General features: G+C 42.3%; 1 protein-coding gene, 1 long non-coding RNA gene and 12 other non-coding genes across 19 annotated transcripts; 1 reads left to right on the forward strand and 13 right to left on the reverse strand.

Moving 5' to 3' along the window:
- Positions 1 to 7,705: 7,705 nt before the first annotated feature.
- LOC130191941 (uncharacterized) lies at positions 7,706 to 11,665 on the reverse strand. Of its 4 annotated transcripts, XR_008831301.1 has the most exons (14): positions 11,445 to 11,665; positions 11,106 to 11,147; positions 10,819 to 10,908; positions 10,544 to 10,621; positions 10,266 to 10,340; positions 10,002 to 10,073; positions 9,717 to 9,809; positions 9,455 to 9,527; positions 9,187 to 9,259; positions 8,901 to 8,993; positions 8,607 to 8,701; positions 8,318 to 8,406; positions 8,067 to 8,115; positions 7,706 to 7,874 (listed from the first exon to the last, which is right to left on the reverse strand). It is a non-coding gene; the product is annotated as an uncharacterized LOC130191941 (long non-coding RNA). The 4 variants fall into 4 exon arrangements; XR_008831302.1 differs by lacking the exon at positions 10,266 to 10,340; XR_008831303.1 differs by lacking the exon at positions 9,455 to 9,527.
- LOC130192063 (small nucleolar RNA SNORD65) lies at positions 7,950 to 8,022 on the reverse strand. The gene has a single exon (XR_008831325.1). It is a non-coding gene; the product is annotated as a small nucleolar RNA SNORD65 (small nucleolar RNA).
- LOC130192070 (small nucleolar RNA SNORD65) lies at positions 8,199 to 8,270 on the reverse strand. The gene has a single exon (XR_008831332.1). It is a non-coding gene; the product is annotated as a small nucleolar RNA SNORD65 (small nucleolar RNA).
- LOC130192061 (small nucleolar RNA SNORD65) lies at positions 8,487 to 8,559 on the reverse strand. Its single transcript, XR_008831323.1, has one exon. It is a non-coding gene; the product is annotated as a small nucleolar RNA SNORD65 (small nucleolar RNA).
- On the reverse strand, positions 8,788 to 8,859 carry LOC130192065 (small nucleolar RNA SNORD65). The gene has a single exon (XR_008831327.1). It is a non-coding gene; the product is annotated as a small nucleolar RNA SNORD65 (small nucleolar RNA).
- LOC130192072 (small nucleolar RNA SNORD65) lies at positions 9,068 to 9,139 on the reverse strand. The gene has a single exon (XR_008831334.1). It is a non-coding gene; the product is annotated as a small nucleolar RNA SNORD65 (small nucleolar RNA).
- On the reverse strand, positions 9,337 to 9,408 carry LOC130192066 (small nucleolar RNA SNORD65). The gene has a single exon (XR_008831328.1). It is a non-coding gene; the product is annotated as a small nucleolar RNA SNORD65 (small nucleolar RNA).
- On the reverse strand, positions 9,604 to 9,675 carry LOC130192068 (small nucleolar RNA SNORD65). Its single transcript, XR_008831330.1, has one exon. It is a non-coding gene; the product is annotated as a small nucleolar RNA SNORD65 (small nucleolar RNA).
- On the reverse strand, positions 9,884 to 9,955 carry LOC130192069 (small nucleolar RNA SNORD65). The gene has a single exon (XR_008831331.1). It is a non-coding gene; the product is annotated as a small nucleolar RNA SNORD65 (small nucleolar RNA).
- LOC130192073 (small nucleolar RNA SNORD65) lies at positions 10,151 to 10,222 on the reverse strand. The gene has a single exon (XR_008831335.1). It is a non-coding gene; the product is annotated as a small nucleolar RNA SNORD65 (small nucleolar RNA).
- On the reverse strand, positions 10,424 to 10,496 carry LOC130192064 (small nucleolar RNA SNORD65). The gene has a single exon (XR_008831326.1). It is a non-coding gene; the product is annotated as a small nucleolar RNA SNORD65 (small nucleolar RNA).
- Positions 10,700 to 10,771, reverse strand: LOC130192067 (small nucleolar RNA SNORD65). Its single transcript, XR_008831329.1, has one exon. It is a non-coding gene; the product is annotated as a small nucleolar RNA SNORD65 (small nucleolar RNA).
- Positions 10,986 to 11,058, reverse strand: LOC130192062 (small nucleolar RNA SNORD65). Its single transcript, XR_008831324.1, has one exon. It is a non-coding gene; the product is annotated as a small nucleolar RNA SNORD65 (small nucleolar RNA).
- A 663-nt stretch (positions 11,666 to 12,328) lies between the features above and the next one.
- On the forward strand, positions 12,329 to 19,393 carry rab34b (RAB34, member RAS oncogene family b). Of its 3 annotated transcripts, none has more exons than XM_056411701.1 (11): positions 12,329 to 12,415; positions 12,749 to 12,929; positions 13,330 to 13,421; positions 14,864 to 14,929; positions 15,217 to 15,318; positions 15,547 to 15,611; positions 15,715 to 15,766; positions 15,839 to 15,920; positions 16,321 to 16,411; positions 16,805 to 16,912; positions 18,682 to 19,393. In XM_056411701.1, the coding sequence occupies exons 2-11, from the start codon at positions 12,882 to 12,884 to the stop codon at positions 18,744 to 18,746; spliced, it is 771 nt and encodes a 256-aa protein (XP_056267676.1). In that variant the 5' UTR covers positions 12,329 to 12,415; positions 12,749 to 12,881; the 3' UTR covers positions 18,747 to 19,393. The 3 variants fall into 3 exon arrangements, with proteins under 3 accessions (XP_056267676.1, XP_056267675.1, XP_056267677.1); XM_056411700.1 differs by having other exon boundaries at positions 12,335 to 12,415; positions 12,806 to 12,929; XM_056411702.1 differs by having other exon boundaries at positions 12,363 to 12,415; positions 12,834 to 12,929.
- Positions 19,394 to 20,394: the final 1,001 nt, after the last annotated feature.

Below are 20,394 nucleotides of genomic sequence, written 5' to 3' on the forward strand. Positions count from 1 at the left end.
GCATGACAGTAATTATCTCAATGGTTCCCTTCTTGTTGTTTTCCTTTTACCTACCAGGTTCACAGTTGCCCTCCAGACATATCGTATTGAAACAACATGTGCTGAAATGTTGTATGCAAATAATTAGAAGACAAAAAGAAGAATCAGCACAGGAAGTACACAGCTACACAATTAGTATCAGTGCAAACCACAAACAGTGATAATTTGATTATTGCTATAAATGGTGTATTGAAAATGAAACAATACAAAGTTATACGAACATGTTGCCCGTTTAAAGCCGTGTGTCTGCAAAGAGAAACTGTTTATGACCCCTGAGACACGATCTTTGAAATAAAGATTGTTTGTGAAAATACAGTCAAGTGACGATACTGAATTAAAGTAAATAGTGGATCTCGGTTTATGCTCTTTTGAGGTTTCTTCACAAGCAAATAACAAATAACCAGCGTACAAAAGAGCAACAACAGCTTCCACCCATTCCTGACATGTCAGCACGTATCTCCACACGTGCTATGAGAGATTATAGGCTGGAGCCTGTCAACACGAGAGGAGCCTGCGTGACAGGTCACCTGACATTCTCACCCGCTCCAGGTGTTTAGTGTCTTTGTATTTGTTCGTTCTCTTTGTCTTTTATCTGTTCTTGTTGTGTACACCATAGCACTGTAGGGAAATATAAAAAATACATTGTGGAGAATATGACAATATATTCTACCTTGAACCTTACACCAGGTCTCCTACATCAAGTTTGTGTTTCACATATCTTGTGAAATCTGCCTTGTTTAATTTTGAACCCAACTTAATGCAAATAAAAAACTACACTTCAATTATTGGCATACTTAAAGAAATCATGTCATGTCAGATTCTAGCAGGAAGAATATAAACATTTATATTGTATATAGTATTAAATATCAGCTGTAAGGTTGCATAACAGATGCACCAGGTACTCTTTGTAGAGCAACTTTGATGCCCTAATTTGATCTGTCTTATGAATTCATATAATAATTCATGCTTATCTTGGGTTATGAAACAACGACTGAACTGTTGCAGAATGAACACACTGAACAACTCATCACACTCTGATTGATTGTAAATTCAATGTGACAGAGAAGAAAAGATATAAATACCAACGCCAATGTGTACATTAACACCTGCAGCAGGTACAGTAGGTGCTCAGCAAGTATGGACGCATGACAGTTATTATCTCAGTGCTTTAATCTCAGTTATTATCTCAGTTATGAGATCTCACTTATGGTATGCGGGTATGAACTACCTCAGGGAGTTCGACGCCCCTGCCATGCATAGTTGAAAACCGCGGCCTTGCGGTACAGATTCTTGATAGAATCAAAGGCTAAGGGAGCAAACCCTAACAGAAAACCGTGCTATCGTGGCAGCACAGAGTTTGATGAATGGAACTCCCAGCATCTTCTGACCAGCCACTGCAGGGACTAATGGTTTGCATCTGTCTTGACGTGTTCTTGCCGGTGTGACACTACTGTTAAATCCCCGAGGGACTTTAACATTCTTGCAAGCAGCTTTCATGAAATGCACAACCACACAGAACCTCACACCGGATCGGACGTCGCCCGGGTTACCAAGGCCCGCGCTGCTCGACCCCGTCTTCCATCGACAGTGAAAAGTATGCTAGGAAGAAAACAACAACAACACCATCTGACAATTGCCCAATGGAACGTCAGGACACTTCTCGACCGAGAAGCAGCCGACCGGCCGGAGAGACGCACAGCACTAGTAGCAATGGAACTTGCCAAGTATAATATCGACATCGCCGCCCTAAGCGAAACACGGTTCTCAGAGTCTGGCAGTCTCAATGACTTGGACTACACCTTCTTCTGGAGTGGCAAGCCTAATGGAGAGAGAAGATAAGCTGGAGTGGGATTTGCAATAAAAAGGAACATCGTGACGAAGTTGCAAGAAATGCCACAGCCAGTGAGTGACAGGATCATGACGATGAGACTTCCTTTGACGAAGGACAGCAATGCTACTATAGTCAGTGCGTACGCTCCAACTATGACAAACTCCGAAGAGAATAAGGAGGCCTTCTACAGCCAGCTGGCGAGTACGCTCAGAGACATCCCCCGTACTGATAAGCTGCTGCTGATGGGAGACTTCAATGCAAGGATAGGAATAGAAAATGACAAGTGGCCCATGGTCATGGGCAAGTACGGGATTGGTAAATGCAACTCCAATGGTGAGCTTCTACTGGCTCTATGCTCCGAGTTCGACCTGATAGTGACCAATACCATGTTCAAACAGAAAAACGCACACAAGAACACTTGGATGCATCCTCGTTCTCAACACTGGCACATGATAGATTTCACCATCACCAGGTGCCGGGATAAGATGGACATCTGCAGTACCCGAGCCATGCGTGGCGCAAACTGCTGGACTGATCACCAGATGGTGAGATCAAAGGTAGCCTTCAGTGTACGTCAAAAACACAACCAGCAAGGAGCGAGAAAACCCGTCAAGCTGAACACAACCAAACTGAATACTATCCGCCACAGGGAGAGCCTAGAGCAGGAAATGAACAACGCTCTGGCCCAATCATGGGGAAATGATGGAAACTCAACACCTGACGCGGACTGGGCAACTCTCCAGCAGGTTGTCTTTGACACAGCTGAGGCATCTCTCGGCAAACCTGACAGGAAACATCAAGATTGGTTTGATCCCAATGATCAGATGCTGCATGACCTAATGGACAAAAGAGACCACGCCCATCAGAGAGTGCTGCAGACCAGAAGAACTAGAGCCACAGTCGCAGCATACAAAGATGCTTGCAGACTGCTACAGAAACGCACTCGAGCTCTGAAATCTGAATGGTGGGAACTAAAGGCGGAGGAGCTACAGGGAGCCGCAGATAGGAATGACATGAAGGGCTTCTACAGTGGACTGAATATCTCTTCTGTCCACAGCCGGCAAGATCTTCGCCCGGATTCTCCTGAACAGACTCTCAAGACACATCACTCCAGAGGTTGTACCTGAGACGCAGTGTGGCTTTCGTGCAAACCGGAGCACAGTGGACATGATCTTCTGCCTGCGACAACTCCAGGAAAAGTGCATTGAGCAGAACCAACCTCTATATGTGGTATTTGTCGATTTCACAAAAGCATTTGATACAGTGGGGAGGAGCGGGTTGTGGCAGTTGCTGAGAAAATATGGTTGCCCGGAAAAGTTCACAACCATGATAGAAGGCCTACATACTGGAATGGTGGCCAACGTCAGGGATAGGGGGGAGGTCTCGGACGCCTTTGCTATAACAAATGGTGTCAAACAGGGATGCGTACTGGCTCCTACACTCTTCTCCATCTTCTTGTCAGCGATGCTTGAAGAGGCTTTTCGAGACATGGGGGATGGAGTCTACATTCAGTCACGCCAGAGTGCTGACCTCTTCAACGTCGCGCACTTCAAAGCAAAGACAAAGACCACAAAGATATTGGTGAGGGAGCTACTCTTTGCAGACGACAGTGCACTAGTTGCCCACTCAGCAGAAGAGATCCAGAGGATTGTAGACGCGTTTGCCACTGCATCAATAAAGTATGGACTGAAGATAAACATCAAAAAGACAGAAGTGCTGTTCCAGTCGAACTCTGCAACAACCAGGGAGGAACATATCATGGTCGATGGCACCACCCTGAACTCTGTACAAGAATTCACGTACCTCGGCAGCACAATAGCAAGAGATGGCCGCATCGAAGCGGAGATACAAAGGAGGATGTCGAAGGCTAGCATGTGCTTTGGTCGCCTTCGCGAAAGACTCTGGAACAACCACCATGTGTCCACAAGAGTCAAAGGCAAAATATACCAAGCAATCGTACTTTCTACTCTGCTGTACGGGGCTGAGACATGGACAGTGTACAGGAGCCAAGGGAAGAAGCTACACACTTTTATGATGAGACACCTGCGGTCGATCATGAACAAATGGCAAGACAGGGTGACTAATATGGAGATTCTCAAACGAGCAGGACTCCCTTCTCTGGAAGACCTCCTTATCAGAAAGACTCCGCTGGACAGGACACCTTCTAAGAATGCCAACCGACCGTCTGCCGAGGCAGATTCTCTACTCTCAGCTACCGTCTGGAGAGAGACGCCGTGGCCGCCCTCGGCTCCGGTATAAAGACACAATCAAGAGAAATCTGAAGAAAAGGGGAATTGAAACCAACTCGTGGACATCTCTTGCGCGACAGAGAGATGCATGGAGAGAGTCTGTAGGGTAGTACAACACATTGAAAGCAGTCTTTGTCGCTCTGCGACTGACAGCCATATGATATTATCTCAGTGCTTTCCTTTTTGTTGGATTTCCTTTGTCCTACCAGGTCCACATTTGCCCTCCAGACAAATTGTGTTTCAACAAGATGACAGCCTGAATTGTAAGTGCTCAAACGTTGTATGCAAATATTCAGAAGACAAAAAGAAGACTCAGCGCAGGAAGTACACAGCTACACAATTAGTATCAGTGCAAACCACAAACAATGATAATTTGGTTATTGATATTACATGAATACATTCAGTCCTGTATACACAAGAGACAACTAGTGGCTGGTCCTGACTGTAAAACAAACATGTTTATGACCCTTTGGACAAGATCTTTGAAATAAAGATTGTTTGTGAAAATACAGTCAAGTGATGATACTAAATAAAACTAAATATTGGATGTTGGTTTATGCTTTTTTGAGGTTTCTTCACAAGCAAATAACAAATAATCAGCGTACAAAAGAACAACAACAACTTGTTGGAAATCCATTGTTCAAACAGTGTATGAACCCTGATCTCGTCTTCAACAGACGGATGTGACTGCAGAGGCTGTGGATGCAGCCGCCGTTGAGGCCACGCTTTGTCTGGAGCCTGGGAGCCAACGGGGGCCCGAGAGCCCACGTCTCATCACAGTGGCCTGGAGGGGAAGACCAAAGCCTGACAGCACATATCTCCACACATTATAGGCTGAAGTCTGTCTGGAGTAGCCCCTGGGACAAATTCTTCTTAATAGTATGTCAGCACACAATGTTTGAAAACAAGCTCTTTAATTATAAGTCTTCATACATACAGTGCATCCGGAAAGTATTCACAGCGCTTCATTTTTTCCACAATGGATTAAATTAATTATTTTCCTCAACATTCTACACACAAAAACCCATAATGACAAAGTGGAAACTGTTTTTTGCACATTTATTAAAAATAAAGAACAAAAACATAACATGTACATAAGTATTCACAGCCTTTGCTCAATACTTTGTTGAAGCACCTTTGGCAGCAATTACAGCCTCAAGTCTTCTTGGGTATCATTCCACAAGCGTGGCACACCTATTTCTGGGCAGTTTCTCCCATTCTTCATTGCAGAACCTCTCAAGTTCCATCAGGTTGGATGGGGAGCGTCGGTGCACAGCCATTTTCAGATCTCTCCAGAGATGTTCAATCGGGTTCAAGTCAGGGCTCTGGCTGGGCCACTCCAGGACATTCACAGAGTTGTCCCGAAGCCACTCCTTTGTTATCTTGGCTGTGTGCTTCGGGTCGTTGTCCTGTTGGAAGATGAACCGTCGCCCCAGTCTGAGGTCCAGAGCGCTTTGGAGCATGTTTTCATCCAGGATGTCTCTGTACATTGCTGCATTCATCTTTCCCTCAATCCTGACGAGTCTCCCAGTTCCTCCCGCTGAAAAACATCCCCACAGCATGACGCTGCCACCACCATGCTTCACTGTAGGGATGGTATTGGCCAGGTGATGAGCAGTGCCTGGTTTCCTCCAGACATGACGCTTGGCATTCAGGCCAAATAGTTCAATCTTTGTTTCATCAGACCAGAGAATTTTGTTTCTCATGGTCTGAGAGTCCTTCAGGTGCTTTTTTGCAAACTCTAGGCGGGCTGTCATGTGCTTTTTACTGAGGAGTGGCTTCCGTCTGGCCACTCTACCAAACAGGCCTGATTTGTAGAGTGCTGCAGAGATGGTTGTCCTTCTGGAAGGTTCTCCTCTCTTCATAGAACAACGCTGGAGCTCTGTCAGAGGGACCATCGGGTTCCTGGTCACCTCCCTGACTAAGGCCCTTCTCCCCCGATCGCTCAGTCTGGCTGGGCGACTCTAGGAAGAGTCCTGGTGGTTCCAAACTTCTTCCATGTCCGGATGATGGAGGCCACTGTGCTCATTGGGACTTTCAATGCTGCAGAAATCTTTCTGTACCCTTCTCCAGATCTGTGCCTCGATACAATTGTCTCGGAGGTCTATAGATAATTCCTTGAACTTCATAGCTTGGTTTATGCTCTGATATGCAGTCAACTGTGATACCTTATATAGACAGGTGGACAGGTGTGTGCCTTTCTCAATCATGTCCAATCAACTGAATTTAGCACAGGTGGACTCCAATCAAACATCTCAAGGATGATCAGTGGAAACAGGATGCACCTGAGCTACATTTTGAGTGTCATGGCAAAGGCTGTGAATACTTATGTACATATTATGTTTTCGTTCTTTATTTTTAACAGATTTGCAAACTACAGTTTTCACTTTGTCATTATGGGTTGTTGTGTGTAGAATGTTGAGGAAAATAATGAATTTAATCCATTTTGGAATAAGGCTGTAACATAACATGTGGAAAAAGTGAAGCGCTGTGAATACTTTCTGGATGCACTGTACTTCTTCCCACATTCCCTGTGTTAAAGTAGAGCATAGAGTGGAGGCAGGAGTAATAACCAAATAAACTGTGAAGAAGTGTTCTACCAATTATGCTGAAATCACAAATTCTGCAAAGCAAAGTACTGATGAGCAAATAAATAGTGCAATTATGAGCATCAGCATTAGACACATTTCAAAGCCTGCTTTATTCAATCTAATTACATTTTAGTCTATGGTGATACCCAGTGATCACAGCTCAAGTATTTTCCAAAACTAATTAATATAAATGCAGATTGTCTGCCATGTTAGTGAACAGCTCGCCATCTTTTGAGGAAATATCTCAACTGTAAAAAGGTTTGGCTGGACGGCTGTTTAAACAAAAATACTCAAGATTCTGCTCCCAACTATATTTACAAAAGTATGTAGACACCTAAATTGGTGAGTTAACAACTTTCATTAAAAGGTGCATTATGTCAAGCCGGAACATGCAAACAGCATACGGTCTAGGAGAGGAGCCGACTATTGATCAGTGAAATATCTGAAAATTTGATAGTCTCTGATCAACTGCAAATGCATTCACACAACATATATTTATATCTTCAGGGAATGAACGAGTTTCGACTTTTAGGTGACACTGAATTACACAAATCTCACCTTCATTCCATAAACTACACAACCTAATAATCTTCATTGCAATGCCGTCAGATCTACTCTGGGACGGTGACTTGTCTCAATTTAAATGCAACCTGCGAGACTTCTTTCACAGCATAGGCCACCTTCAACTGAATATGGACTGTTAGACTCTCCTGAACGGGTCAGACAGCAATCAATTTATCAACAATCCAAAGCCCGAAACAAATATGGACCGCATGAACGTAAACGAGTAATTGAGAAGCGGCTTCTTTTGCCACGGCGGCTTTATTATTGTACATACCAATTAATTACGTGAACTTATTTCATTTTGAACTAATAAGTTATCCTTATCCTCCTCAGGGCTGAAGATGAGTGACTCAGTCTGGCTGACTCCACATCAGCTTCATCTTAACCGTCACAAGCTCCAAAATAACCTCAAGAAAAATTCTTATTTCAGGATGTTTTGACCTTTTATTGACAATCAAAGCTACTTTTTACACAAGATGTTTTTCAAACAAACATGTTGACATTTATCTTCAAACCGTGTCCACTGATCTTTTCATTTGCAGATGGTTCGTGACCACATGTCGCTTAAAGGCAGCGCTGCTGCAACCGCTTTATCCGGTTCTGAGGGAAAAGAAAGAGGAAGTTGAGTTCACAAATTGTATCACACCAGTGAAACATGTGATGCCCCCACTTAATGTTCAGAAAACCGAGAGTCACCACTAAACAATCTGACGGTAATTCCAGCGTTTCAGTTTAGGATTCATCACAACAGGAGCTGCTAGTTGCCATTTTTATAGACTGAAGCATATTTACCTGCACAGCACGTATCTTTAGTTGTATGGCAGCTCAGAACCGCTTGCATCTACGAAAGAGAAGATCAGGGAATATGATTGGTTAGTGACATCAAGTCAATTAACTTTGAGCTACAAAACAGCAACTTCAAATGTTCAGAAAACCGAGAGTCACCACTAACAATCTGACGGTAATTCCAGCGTTTCAGTTTAGGATTCATCACAACACGAACTGCTAGTTGCCATTTTTAGAGACCGAAGAAGCATATTCACCTGCATGAATCGGGTCATCTGGTTTTATTGGGCAAATTTGCAGAACAGCAAGTTTACATCTTATGGCAGCTCACATTTCACCGTTGCATCTATATAACGGGAAATCAACGATACGATTGTTTAGTGACAATTAGAAAATTACTTGAGTTACCAAACAGCATCTACAAATGTTCAGAAAACCGAGAGTCACCACTAAACAATCTGACGGTAATTCCAGCATTTCAGTTTAGGATTCATCACAACACAAGCTTCTTGTCATCATTTATATAGACTGAAGAAGCATAGTCACCTGCACAGCACGCAGCTTTAGTCCTCTGGTTTAATTGGGAACATGCGTAGAATGGCAAGTTCACATCTCATGGCAGCTGACATTCACCATTTCATCTAATGGGGAAATCAAGGATAAGATTGATTAGTGACATTAAGTACATTAATGTTGGATTACACGTTTCAAAACTGCATCTTCAAATGTTCAGAAAACCGAGAGTCACCACCAACAATCTGCCGGTAATTCCAGCGTTTCAGTTTAGAGTTCATCACAACAGGAGCTAGTTGCCATTTCAGACTGAAGAAACATATTTACCTGCACAGCACGCATCTTTAGTCATCCGTTTGATTGGTCACATATGCAGACTGGCAAGTTCATGTCATATGGCAGCTCAAACACCTCTTTCATCTACAGAAAGATAAGGGACAATATTTGTGAATGATGGTAAATTAATTTTGAGTTACAAAACTGCAACTTCAAATGTTCAGAAAACCGAGAGTCACCACCAACAATCTGACGGTAATTCCAGCGTTTCAGTTTAGAGTTCATCACAACAGGAGCTGCTAGTTGCCATTTTTAGAGACTAAAGAAGCATATTCACCTGCACAGCACGCATCCTCAGTCCTCTGGTTTGATTGGGCACATATGCAGACCGGTAAGTTCACCCCTTGCATCTACAGAAATCAAAAAGGGATACGATTTGTTAAATTACAGTCAATTCATTTAGAGTTAGAGAACAGCTTCTTCAAATGTTCAGAAAACCGAGAGTCACCACCAACAATCTGCCGGTAATTCCAGCGTTTCAGTTTAGGATTCATCACAACAAACACTGCTAGTTGCCATTTTTCAGACTGAAGAAGCTTATTCACCTGCACAGGACAGATGTTCAGTCCTCTGGTTTGATTGGGCACATGTGCAGACCGGTAAGTTCACCCCTTGCATCTACAGAAACAAAAAGGGATATGATTTGTTAAATGACAGTCAATTAATTTAGAGTTACAGAACAGCTTCTTCAAATGTTCAGAAAACCGAGAGTCACCACCAACAATCTGCCGGTAATTCCAGCGTTTCAGTTCAAAGTTCATCACAACAGGAGCTAGTTGCCATTTCAGACTGAAGAAACATATTTACCGGCACAGCACGCATCTTTAGTCATCCGTTTGATTGGTCACATATGCAGACCGGCAAGTTCATGTTGTATGGCAGCTCAAACACCTCTTGCATCTACAGAAAGATAAGGGACAATATTTGTTCATGATGGTAAATTAATTTTGAGTTACAAAACTGCAACTTTAAATGTTCAGAAAACCGAGAGTCACCACTAACAATCTGACGGTAATTCCAGCGTTTCAGTTTAGAGTTCATCACAACACGAGCTGCTAGTTGCCATTTTTAGAGACTAAAAACCATATTCACCTGCGCAAAGCGCATCCTGTCCTCTGGTTTTGATTGGGCACATATGCAGACCGGTAAGTTCACCCCTTGCATCTACAGAAACCAAAAAGGGATAAGATTTGTTAAATTACAGTCAATTAATTTAGAGTTAGAGAACAGCTTCTTCAAATGTTCAGAAAACCGAGAGTCACCACCAACAATCTGACGGTAATTCCAGCGTTTCAGTTTAGGATTCATCACAACAGGAGCTGCTAGTTGTTATTTTATAGACTGAAGCACATTCACCTGCACAGCACGCATCTTTAGTCATCCGTTTGATTGGGCACATACGCAGAATGGCAGCTCACAAACTTCTTGCATCTACAGAAAGAAGATCAGGGATAAGATTTGTTAATGACATGCCTTAAATTCATTTTAAGTTTCAAGTTAGTGCATCTTCAAATGTTCAGAAAACCGAGAGTCACCACTAAACAATCTGACGGTAATTCCAGCGTTTCAGTTTAGGATTCATCACAACAGGAGATGTTAAATTGTCATTTTAAAGACAGAAGAAACATATTCACCTGCACAGCACGCATCTATAGTCCTCTGGTATAATGGGCACATATGCAGAACAGCAAGTTCACATGTCAGCGTTGCATCTATAGAAGGGGAAATCAAGGATACGATTGTTAGTGACAAGTACATTTGAATTTAGTTACAACACAGGACCTTCAAATGTTCAGAAAACCGAGAGTCACCACCAACAATCTGCCGGTAATTCCAGCGTTTCAGTTTAGGATTCATCACAACAGGAGCTGCCACTTGCAATTTGTATAGACTAAAGAAGCATAGTCACCTGCACAACACACATCTTTAGACCGGTTTGGTTGGGCACATATGCAGACTGGCAAGTGCACGTTGTATAGCAGCTCACAAACCATGGCACCTACAGAAAGATAAGGTCGACGGTTTGTTAATGACGATGTAAATTCATTTGGAAATTAGAGAACTGCATCTTCAAATGTTCAGAAAACCGAGAGTCACCACTAAACAATCTGACGGTAATTCCAGCATTTCAGTTCAAAGTTCATCACAACACGTAATGGCTACAGCGCAGTTCAAGCACAACTGCATTAAACCTACCTCAGTTTGCCTTGACATCTTGGATGGTCCATTGGGACTAACCTGAAATAAAGAGGAAACACAAATCAGTAACTTCCACTGAATTTGTAAAGACTGATTATCAATTGCATCGTTTATACAAAACAAATATGTTAAATACGTAATGCATTTATTTAGGATTACACTTAAATACAATGTTTCTAAAATCGATGTTTATGCTTGTAGGTAGCATGAAACAAGTTTGACCACATTGTTAGAATAAAATAATGAAATTACTGGATTTCAACAAACGAGTTTGACTCTTAAAAAGCAGTTTAACAACTTCAATATGAAACGGGCTGTAACGAGAACAAATCTCACTTGTTTTCCATCTTGTCCTTCTGTTGGTGCTTCCCACGTGGCCGCTGGAGGGCCCGTCAGATCACACGTTACAATCAGCTCGCAGATATCTCGCTTCTGTTAAAAGTTTTTGACTACAGCTCTGCTAACTGGCGGTTGGATCTGTATGGCGGTTTTCGATTGATTTAGCATTTTTAACAAGTTATATGGCGACTGCGGGAGACACCGACTCATCCGCTCAACAGACGCTTGGAAAGAGACAGCAACGTCGCGTTGGAGAAATATTTATAGGCCTCATGTCGCAGGAATAATACGTCACTGGTTCTTTAGTTTGGGCGCGCCATCAACCGACTCCGACGGCAGTTTGTCGCCACCTGCTGTCCTGGAGGGCAAACATCATGACGCCAGGCTGGGTTTTGAGATGGATTTACTCTTGTAAAAATAAAATAAATTCAGGTACAATTTAACAACATTATATATGCCACAATATTTCAGTGTAAAGTTATAGAAAAATAAATTACAATGTCGTTTACTTCACCACAATTACATATTGCGGTAAAATAGTTATTTCATTGCAGCTAAAGATAAGGAACTACTGACATGTTTGTGAAACTACTAACACCGTAATTGATTAGTTTAAATTAGCTCCAACTGGACCAGCAGCAACTATTGTTTACTCAATGGAAAATGTTATAAAGTGTCGAGAAAATGTGTAATTGTTAAGTGTACAGTCAATTCGACATTAAATTTAAGTTACATAACCGTGTATCACAATTGATCACTAAATGCAGTATACCGCGTGGCCACACGTTGGCGCTGTTTCTCAGTGTATTGGCTGGTTTTCCCACAAATTACATGGAGAGTTTCATTAATTGCGAGTCAGCTTGGAGACTCAGTTCGTTGCTGTGATCTTCATTTTGTTCCGGATTTATTTTCTCTTTGGATATCACATCACATTTTTTCTTCTGCATCTTACCACCCGGAAGTTTCAGGTAAAGTTGTTAAACTTACTAATCCTGTTTTTAGAGTGTTTTTGTTTGACACAGTACGTTTCTTTTTTGCTCCATCCTTTATCTGGAAACATACTTATAACACGTCCTTCCTTAAATCTTGACCTACAATGAGACATGTTAGAAAAACAAACTGTTTTTTGGGTTGCAGTGTTGCCACATTACAATTTCATCCACACTGATTTGAGGAAGCTATAGTTCCCCGCAAACTGTTTGTCATGTACTTATATATTTAATATATTTAACAACCTTTTAACTTTCTGTTGAATGCTCTAAAAAAACAAAAAACTGAAGACATTAATTATCTTTCCCTAGTTTTGTGAAAAACCAAAAAAGAAAGTGAAGTGTGTGTGTGTGTGTGTCTCCTTGAAGTGAATGCATAGTGTGTGTTTGCTGTCAGTCCGAGTGGCAGTTTGAAGGTGTGTGCCCATTGATCCAGAGCAGCAGCATGTTGCCACCTGTAAAGAAGGACCGGGTCATTACTCAGCTCCCGACGGTTAGTAACACACATGCCTTGTAACGCAATTATAATTAACAGTGTTATACACAATGAGGTTATTCAGAGTCTTAAATGCCGCTCTTTGTTTCTCTGAAAATGGACGGCTGCAAATTTGGAAAATGCTGTCCTCACAAAACCTTGTTGTTCCAGCCTTGATATGTGATATTTGAGTTGCATTTAAGATACAGCAATGCCTCTTTTCATTCATGTAAAGCTGATAGTTTGAATATGGTTTGCTCTGGACAGTAACAATGTCAGAGGAAAGGAAGGGATGATTCAAGTTTGTAACATTGTTTTAATAACTTGGGCTGTACCTTCCCTCCACTTTATCTGTCACTGTCCAATGTGCCCTTTTTCAATTAATTTCTTGACATTTCCTCTGCCACTTTCTTTGCAGTGTTTCAGTCCGAATGCAGCGCTGCAGACCAAAGATGGCTTCCACCCTCAGGTGAAGGCTGCCTGCGAGGTACAGAAGACAGACATAGTGAGGTAAAGTCTCCCCCCCCCCCCCCCACACACACACACACACCCACACACCCACACACACACTGTGATATCTTTAATAAATGAGTTCTGGCAGGGCCCTTTCAGTCATGTTATGTCTGCAGTCAGCTGACAGACGGCCTCATATCTGACTGCATTGATCTGGTGGTCTAGACACACACACACACACACACACACGCACACACAGACACACCCACACACACCCACACACACACACAGTCGAGAAGTCCATCTCTCAAGACTACTTTACTCTCTCTGTGACACATGTAACATGTTGACAAACTAGCCACAAATATAGATAGTTTTGAATCTAAATAGAAACTCATCAAATTGCGAAAATCAGCTGGACACTGTTGTTTTTAGCAAACGTGACTCGAAACAGGAGAATATGTGCGTCTTCCTGCTGCGTGAAAACAGAACTATTATCTCTCTTTTTCTGTGATAATACAATTTATTAAGAAATCCTTTCGCTTCATACACCAAATTAATAGTTTTATGACTTGGGTTTGGTAAGAAAGATTTGAAGCATAACTATAAATTCAGAAAGAACATCAGTACATTAATTAATTGAAAATATCGCGCAGAGTTCAACTTAAGTCCGCTGTGCTTTTTAGCTTGTAAATACATGTGGAAGCAGCATAACATGAACCCCTATAGCGCATGCAGCCATCTTCACACTCATCATCTCGAGATGTTCCATGCGGGGAGGTTTCAGGACTGACTGTGTCTGTCGTTGTGAGGAATGCAATGTGCTAAACAACCCTGTGTTGGAGAAGGATGGAAACATGAACCCTACCGGTTAGCCCTCGCTCAGGATCAAATGCAAAGCTCCTTATTTAAGAACTAGAATGGGCACTCGATAGAGTGCATACCTTCGCATATCACAAGATTGGACATTGAATTATGAACATGTTGGCATTAGTTGCATGCCAATTGGATAGAAATTGACCGTGCTATGGTAAAAAGAAGATGTTGACCTTGTCATGACCTTGACCTTTGACCCGATTGATCCCAAAATCTAATCAAATGGTCCCCGGATAATAACCATTCATCCCACCAAATTTCATGCGATTCAAGAAGATGTTGACCTTTTCATGACCTTGACTTTGACCCGATCGATCCCAAAATCTAATCAAATGGTCCCCGGTTAATAACCAATCATCCCACCAAATTTCATGCGATTCGGTTTAAAACTTTTTTTGTTGTGCGAATAACACGCATACAAATAAATAAATAAATACACGGCGATCAAAACATAACCTTCCGCATTTTCAATGCGAAGGTAATAACTCAAAGTTGAAGAGGGCTGTAAGGCACAATGAGCAGTTGTGATCTCTGCATATCGTTGATCATGTTGCTGTGTGTGTCGTGCTATTGTTGTCATGAATCGTGAGTCACGAATGACCATAAAGGCTTTCTGTTGCCAGCCTTAATATCGCCAAGGTCATCGTCGTGGGAGATGTTGCAGTTGGGAAAACGTGTCTGATCAGCAGGTAAGAATCAGTCATACATGATTAGATCAATGAAAGGAGTGTGTGGCTGTCTTTAGACTTGTTAGTGTTCAGTCTGATTTGAATTATGACTGTATTGCCTGTGGAAGAGTTTCTCCTCTGCGGTTGTATGTAGCTGCTGTGCTTTTGGGCGTCATTCAAATGTTGCTCCACAGAAACATGGTTGAACTTACATGAGGTTGTAGAAAAAGAAGAAGAAGAAGAAGAATTTTTCGACATTTTCTAGAAACGTGTCTCTCTCTCTTTCGCTGATCCCTTGTTCCTGAAAGGTTCCGAAAGGGTGCGTTTGATAAGAACTACAAAGCCACCATCGGCGTGGACTTTGAGATGGAGCGTTTCGAGGTGCTCGGTGTTCCCTTCAGCTTCCAGCTGTAAGTATGCTGCCGCACACACACACACACACACACACACACAGGTTAAAATGGGTCCACACGGTCATTTAAATGCAAAATAAATTAAATTGGAGGCCCCGCATTACGTGATTACATTTCTCTGTGTTTGGCTTTAGTCATACATGTAAGGGTACACATGTACCCCCCCCCCTTCATCTGCACCAAATGTCTCAACAAGCGCCATCAAAGCTGCATCTCATCTTCCAGGTGGGACACTGCAGGCCAGGAGCGCTTCAAATGCATCGCGTCGACATATTACAGAGGAGCACAAGGTGAACGTAGCTCAGCCTCCCGAGTTTGGTGTCGCACGTCTCACCTTGAACTAAAGTGAATGAACACACGCCTTCTCATTCTGTGCACTGTTTGTCTCTCCAGCCATCATAGTGGTGTTTGACATGAGCAGCGTGAGCTCTTTAGTACATGCCAGGTAAGGAATTCTGATCGAATTATTATCCCATTGAAATATCCTCTGGAGTCTATTCATGGTCTGTCGATGTAGGAAGTGGCTGGAGGACGCCATGAGGGAGAATGACCCGTCCAGTGTTCTGCTGTTCCTTGTCGGCACCAAGAAAGACCTCAGTGTGGGTGAAATGGATCCAGAATGTGTCAGTCCATTGATTTCTTATCAATCGCCAGAAAATAAACCCACAACGATTTTTTTTGGCTAACATCTTAAGGACTGCAGCAAATTATTTTAAGATGAATAATTAAATGTATTATTATTATTATTATTATTATTTGATGATAATTTCCTTGAGCCCAAAGTGGCATATTTCAGGTAAGACGAAGCAAAAGCAGTAAACTCTCATATTTGGGACCATCAACCGCCGAATAATTTTTATTCAATGGACTAACTGCTTATTTGACTAATTGTTGCAGCTCTGAATATCTTACTTAGTTTAGTTTATGATCAGCCTATTTCTAGTGACCAATGGCCTGAAGCGTCATCATTTTCATCCACGTCTCTGTTTCCCTCCTCAGTCTCCTGATCAGCTGGTTGAGGTCGAGCAGGAAGCCATACGGCTCTCTGAGGAAATCAAAGCGGAGTACTGGGCTGTGTCTGCCAAGTCAGGTGGGAGTCCATCACACATTCCATTGCATTACATGATCCAAGCCGCTTATCCTATTTCGGGAAGCGGGAGCCGATCCCAGCTGACATCGGGCGAAGGCAGGCTTCCCTAAAGGGCACATATCGAGAGTCACGCTCACATTCACACCTACGCGCTATTTAGAGCCACCAATTAACACAAACTGCATGTTTTGGACTGTGGGGAGGAAGCCGGAGAACCCGGAGAGAGAACGTGCAAACTTCACACAGAAGGGGGGTCGAACCCCGGGCCCCTCTTGATGCGAGGTGACAGTGCTGGCCCCCGCCATCACACCTGATCATAAACAAACCCCCATCAGTCGACACCCACGACATATTCTGCTTCATGCTCTTTCCTTCGTTTCCTCGTCGTTCCAGGAGACGGTGTCCAGGACTTCTTCTTCCGTGTGGCCTCTCTGACATTTGAGGCAAACGTTTTGTCCGAGATCGAGAAAAGTAGCTCGAGGCACGTCAGCGACATTATCAGTGAGTCAGTTTGCTTAATTAAGTCTTATTAGTACTTTGATTTGTTTACCGATTCATTATTTCCATCATTGGAAATCAGTTTTTTCTCACGACATGTGAACCCGAGCATCGCTTCAGCCGACGTGATGTATCTGTCATGTCAAAAGTTGGGATCAGAAAATGTAGAGGACAGCACAGATGTTATTAAGATGGTCCTCGCCCCCCAAAAAGGATAAGATGTTGTCGACTAATCGATTAGTCGATTTATTCCTCAGAAGTGTGATACTGAGAATCATGCAATTGTATAACTTTATATCTCGGTTAACCAGAGATGTGCTCGTTAGTTTCTCGGAAATAAGTCATTTGGCAAATGAAAAAACATTAAAAAATGACAAATTGACCGAAACAACCGATTAGTCGAAGAGGGGCCAAGCGCCTATGTGGTTTTTTTCCATTGGATTTTGGATTATTACAGGATATAAATTCTGTGGAAAACAAACGTTTATGAAAACTTACACTCAACCAAAATAATATTTCTGGATTGTGGTTTTCACAAAGCTCTCTTTGTGGAAACCACATCCGGAAAACGTATCGCATCACATGCTTCTGTTTGCACGTGCACGATAGGAACGAGACACAGAGGCACCCTTAAGGGATGAAAGGACCACTCGTGATCACAGATTATTAAATTGAGAGCACTTTAATCACAAAGTGACTTTTCTAAAGATATTACACTTTAAGACCTTCTTTCTTAACCCCTTTAATTATTTTGCATCCTCCAGGTTGGAAACCTGAGCCTTTAATAAACATTACATCCTTCATGTACTTAAAATATTCTACATTACCCACGTTCGTGTCTCCCAGTACAATTATGTGGCTCATGTAATGTTCAGTTCATTGGTGGCTATGATCTTTTTATTGCTCTCTTTTAACCCTCCTGTTACCTTTGTGGTCAATTTGACCCCATTCAATGTTTAACGTCTAAAAAAATGATTGACATCATTATTTTTGCTTCATATTTCATGACCTTTCCTAATTTATTGGGGACAACTGGGAAAACATAACATTCACATGATGATATGTTTTCAATGTCCTGTACACAACTTGTATGCATCGGTGTTCTTTGGGGTCAATTTGACCCCAGGCTGTTTTTCACTGTGTAAAACATATCAGAACTAGAACGGGCACTCGGTAGAGCGCATACCTTCGCATATCACAAGATTGGACATTGAATTATGAACATGTTGGCATTAGTTGCATGCCAATTGGATAAAAAATTACCGCGCTATGGTAAAAAGAAGATTTTGATCTTTTCATGACATTGACCTTTGACCCGATCGATCCCAAAATCTAATCAAATGGTCCCCGGATAATAACCAATCATCCCACCAAATTTCATGCAATTCGGTTTAATACTTTTTGAGTTATGCGAGTAACACGCATACAAATAAATAACTAAATAACTAAATACACGGCGATCAAAACATTACCTTCCGCATTTTCAATGCGAAGGTAAATATCAACTTTATTATTTATTTAAAGGGGTATTTAGGTAGTCAACAAACAAACAAAGTACCTCACACTTAAACTTGGGAAACACTATTAATTCAAATAATTTTCTGGAGGTTTTAATCGCTGGGGTCAAATTGACCCCAAGGGTAAAAGATGTTAGTTCATTTGAAGGTAACAGGAGGGTTAAGGAATACAAATATTTTTTCAAACCCATCCTGCTGCACGTTGTCCACCTGAATGCCAACAATGCAAAAGTAGTTTGTATTTTCTTCCCACAGGACTCACAGACCGGAGAGAGGCCGATAACACGGCGACCAAGAGGAGTTCCGACTGCTGCCGATGAGCGAGAGCGGCACGCTGAAGGGGCAAATTAAAACCGTGGATGTCACGAGTCGACCCCGTCAATCGTGCATATCTAATATCTGTAAAGGTTGTGTTTGTGTTGTTCTGCAAAGAGCCGGAGAGGAGGTTGTACATAATGAATTCTGAGTCCAGGCTGTAACCAACAAGAAGTCCTCTCAGGAATGTTTGCACTGCTGGCCGGGGTCACAACGAATAAAGCGCCGCGAGACGCTCGTCTACATTTTGATCTCGAAAGACATAATTCGGTGAGATTTTTTTTTCTTCTTACTTTTCTAAACAGGATCCGTCTGTGGCAACTTTTTCTCTCACACATTGGGAGGAAATATGAGCAGCACACTTGTGTGTTTTATTGGTTTCCTCACTGGCCCCCTAGTCATGTGTCTTTGCTGCTAACATGTTGCATACGATGCGTCTCATGACCGCAGTCATCCTCACGACTCCTCGGAGAGAACCGTCCCCGTGATCGAGAAGGAGGAGGGATTGTTTCCAGGGACAGAAACAAGCAGGAAGTTAACATCTGAGACAAATGCATTTCCTCCATAAAGCTGAATTAATTCTCTCAGCTACTATCAAACACACACTTTTATATCAGCTCATTGCAACGTGAATAAAGTGATTTTGATCAAGGTTTTGTTTTGTTTATAAAAAAAAAGAAGCTAGATTACGTAACCAAACCACGAGGAAAATTCTTCGCATTCTTTTCCCAGCTAATCATATTTGTACCGTGACACACACGCACACACACACACACACACACGTCCAGACTGCATGAACAAGACTTTGGGTTTAATATGAACACTTTTATTCAAGGGCTCACAGGTAGAAAAGGTCATCAGCAGTGCCAGAGACATCAATTCTCCTCTATCACCAACTACCGCCGAACCAATCACAGCCGCAACATCTCAATCTGTCCAGAGACGTAAAACCAAGTTAGCTTAAAAAACATTCTGCATATTATGGGACCATGATACTTTGCACACTGCAAAATGAAGCACGCCATTGAATACCAGCGCTGCTCGTTTGAACTGTGTCACAGCGAAAGAGAAACAAAACAAAACCCAATCTAGTCCAGAGGATGCAGAGCGGCTTAAAACTGCCACATGACGAGAACAATAGAGATCCAATGTGTTTGAAACAACAATGAAGTCATTCTAGTAAAATAGCTGCGTGCGGTTCAGAATAATATACAGATATAAACGCAGTGGGAAGTCGGTTCGATAGTAGCTTCTGCCGATCGTGAACTCATCCACTGGAGATTAATTTGACTGTTGATGCCGTCTTCAGCTGAAATGCAGCGGCTGTTTCCAGAGGTCACATCCTGAAGGTGGCGAACATCATGTCCCAGTGTCACGAGTGAAATACTCACTAAACAACAAAGAAACATGAGATCCAAATTTGAGTCAACTTTCAAAAATGACGTTCCACTTCCATTTATGGTTACTAAAATCAGCAGTTTAAAAAATCCGAGCCAGCTTCTTCTGCACCGCCTCGCAGACGCAGAGGCAGTCGTCTCAAACAACCACTGGAACCGTGAACACGGTATTCTCAGATCAACTAAGAGTCTACAATACAATAGAGGCTATATACAGGAGCCAAATAAATGAAGTCAGCTGATCATAATACAGTTT

This window comes from Pseudoliparis swirei, chromosome 3, assembly GCF_029220125.1.
Source record: "Pseudoliparis swirei isolate HS2019 ecotype Mariana Trench chromosome 3, NWPU_hadal_v1, whole genome shotgun sequence".
Taxonomy (NCBI): domain Eukaryota; kingdom Metazoa; phylum Chordata; class Actinopteri; order Perciformes; family Liparidae; genus Pseudoliparis; species Pseudoliparis swirei.

Coding starts and splice junctions, on each gene's coding strand:
- rab34b (XM_056411701.1), top strand. CDS start 12,882: ATGTTGCCACCTGTAAAGAAGGACCGGGTCATTACTCAGCTCCCGACG. Junction 15,612..15,714: donor ATATTACAGAGGAGCACAAG/GTGAACGTAGCT, acceptor TTGTCTCTCCAG/CCATCATAGTGGTGTTTGAC. Junction 15,767..15,838: donor AGCTCTTTAGTACATGCCAG/GTAAGGAATTCT, acceptor CTGTCGATGTAG/GAAGTGGCTGGAGGACGCCA.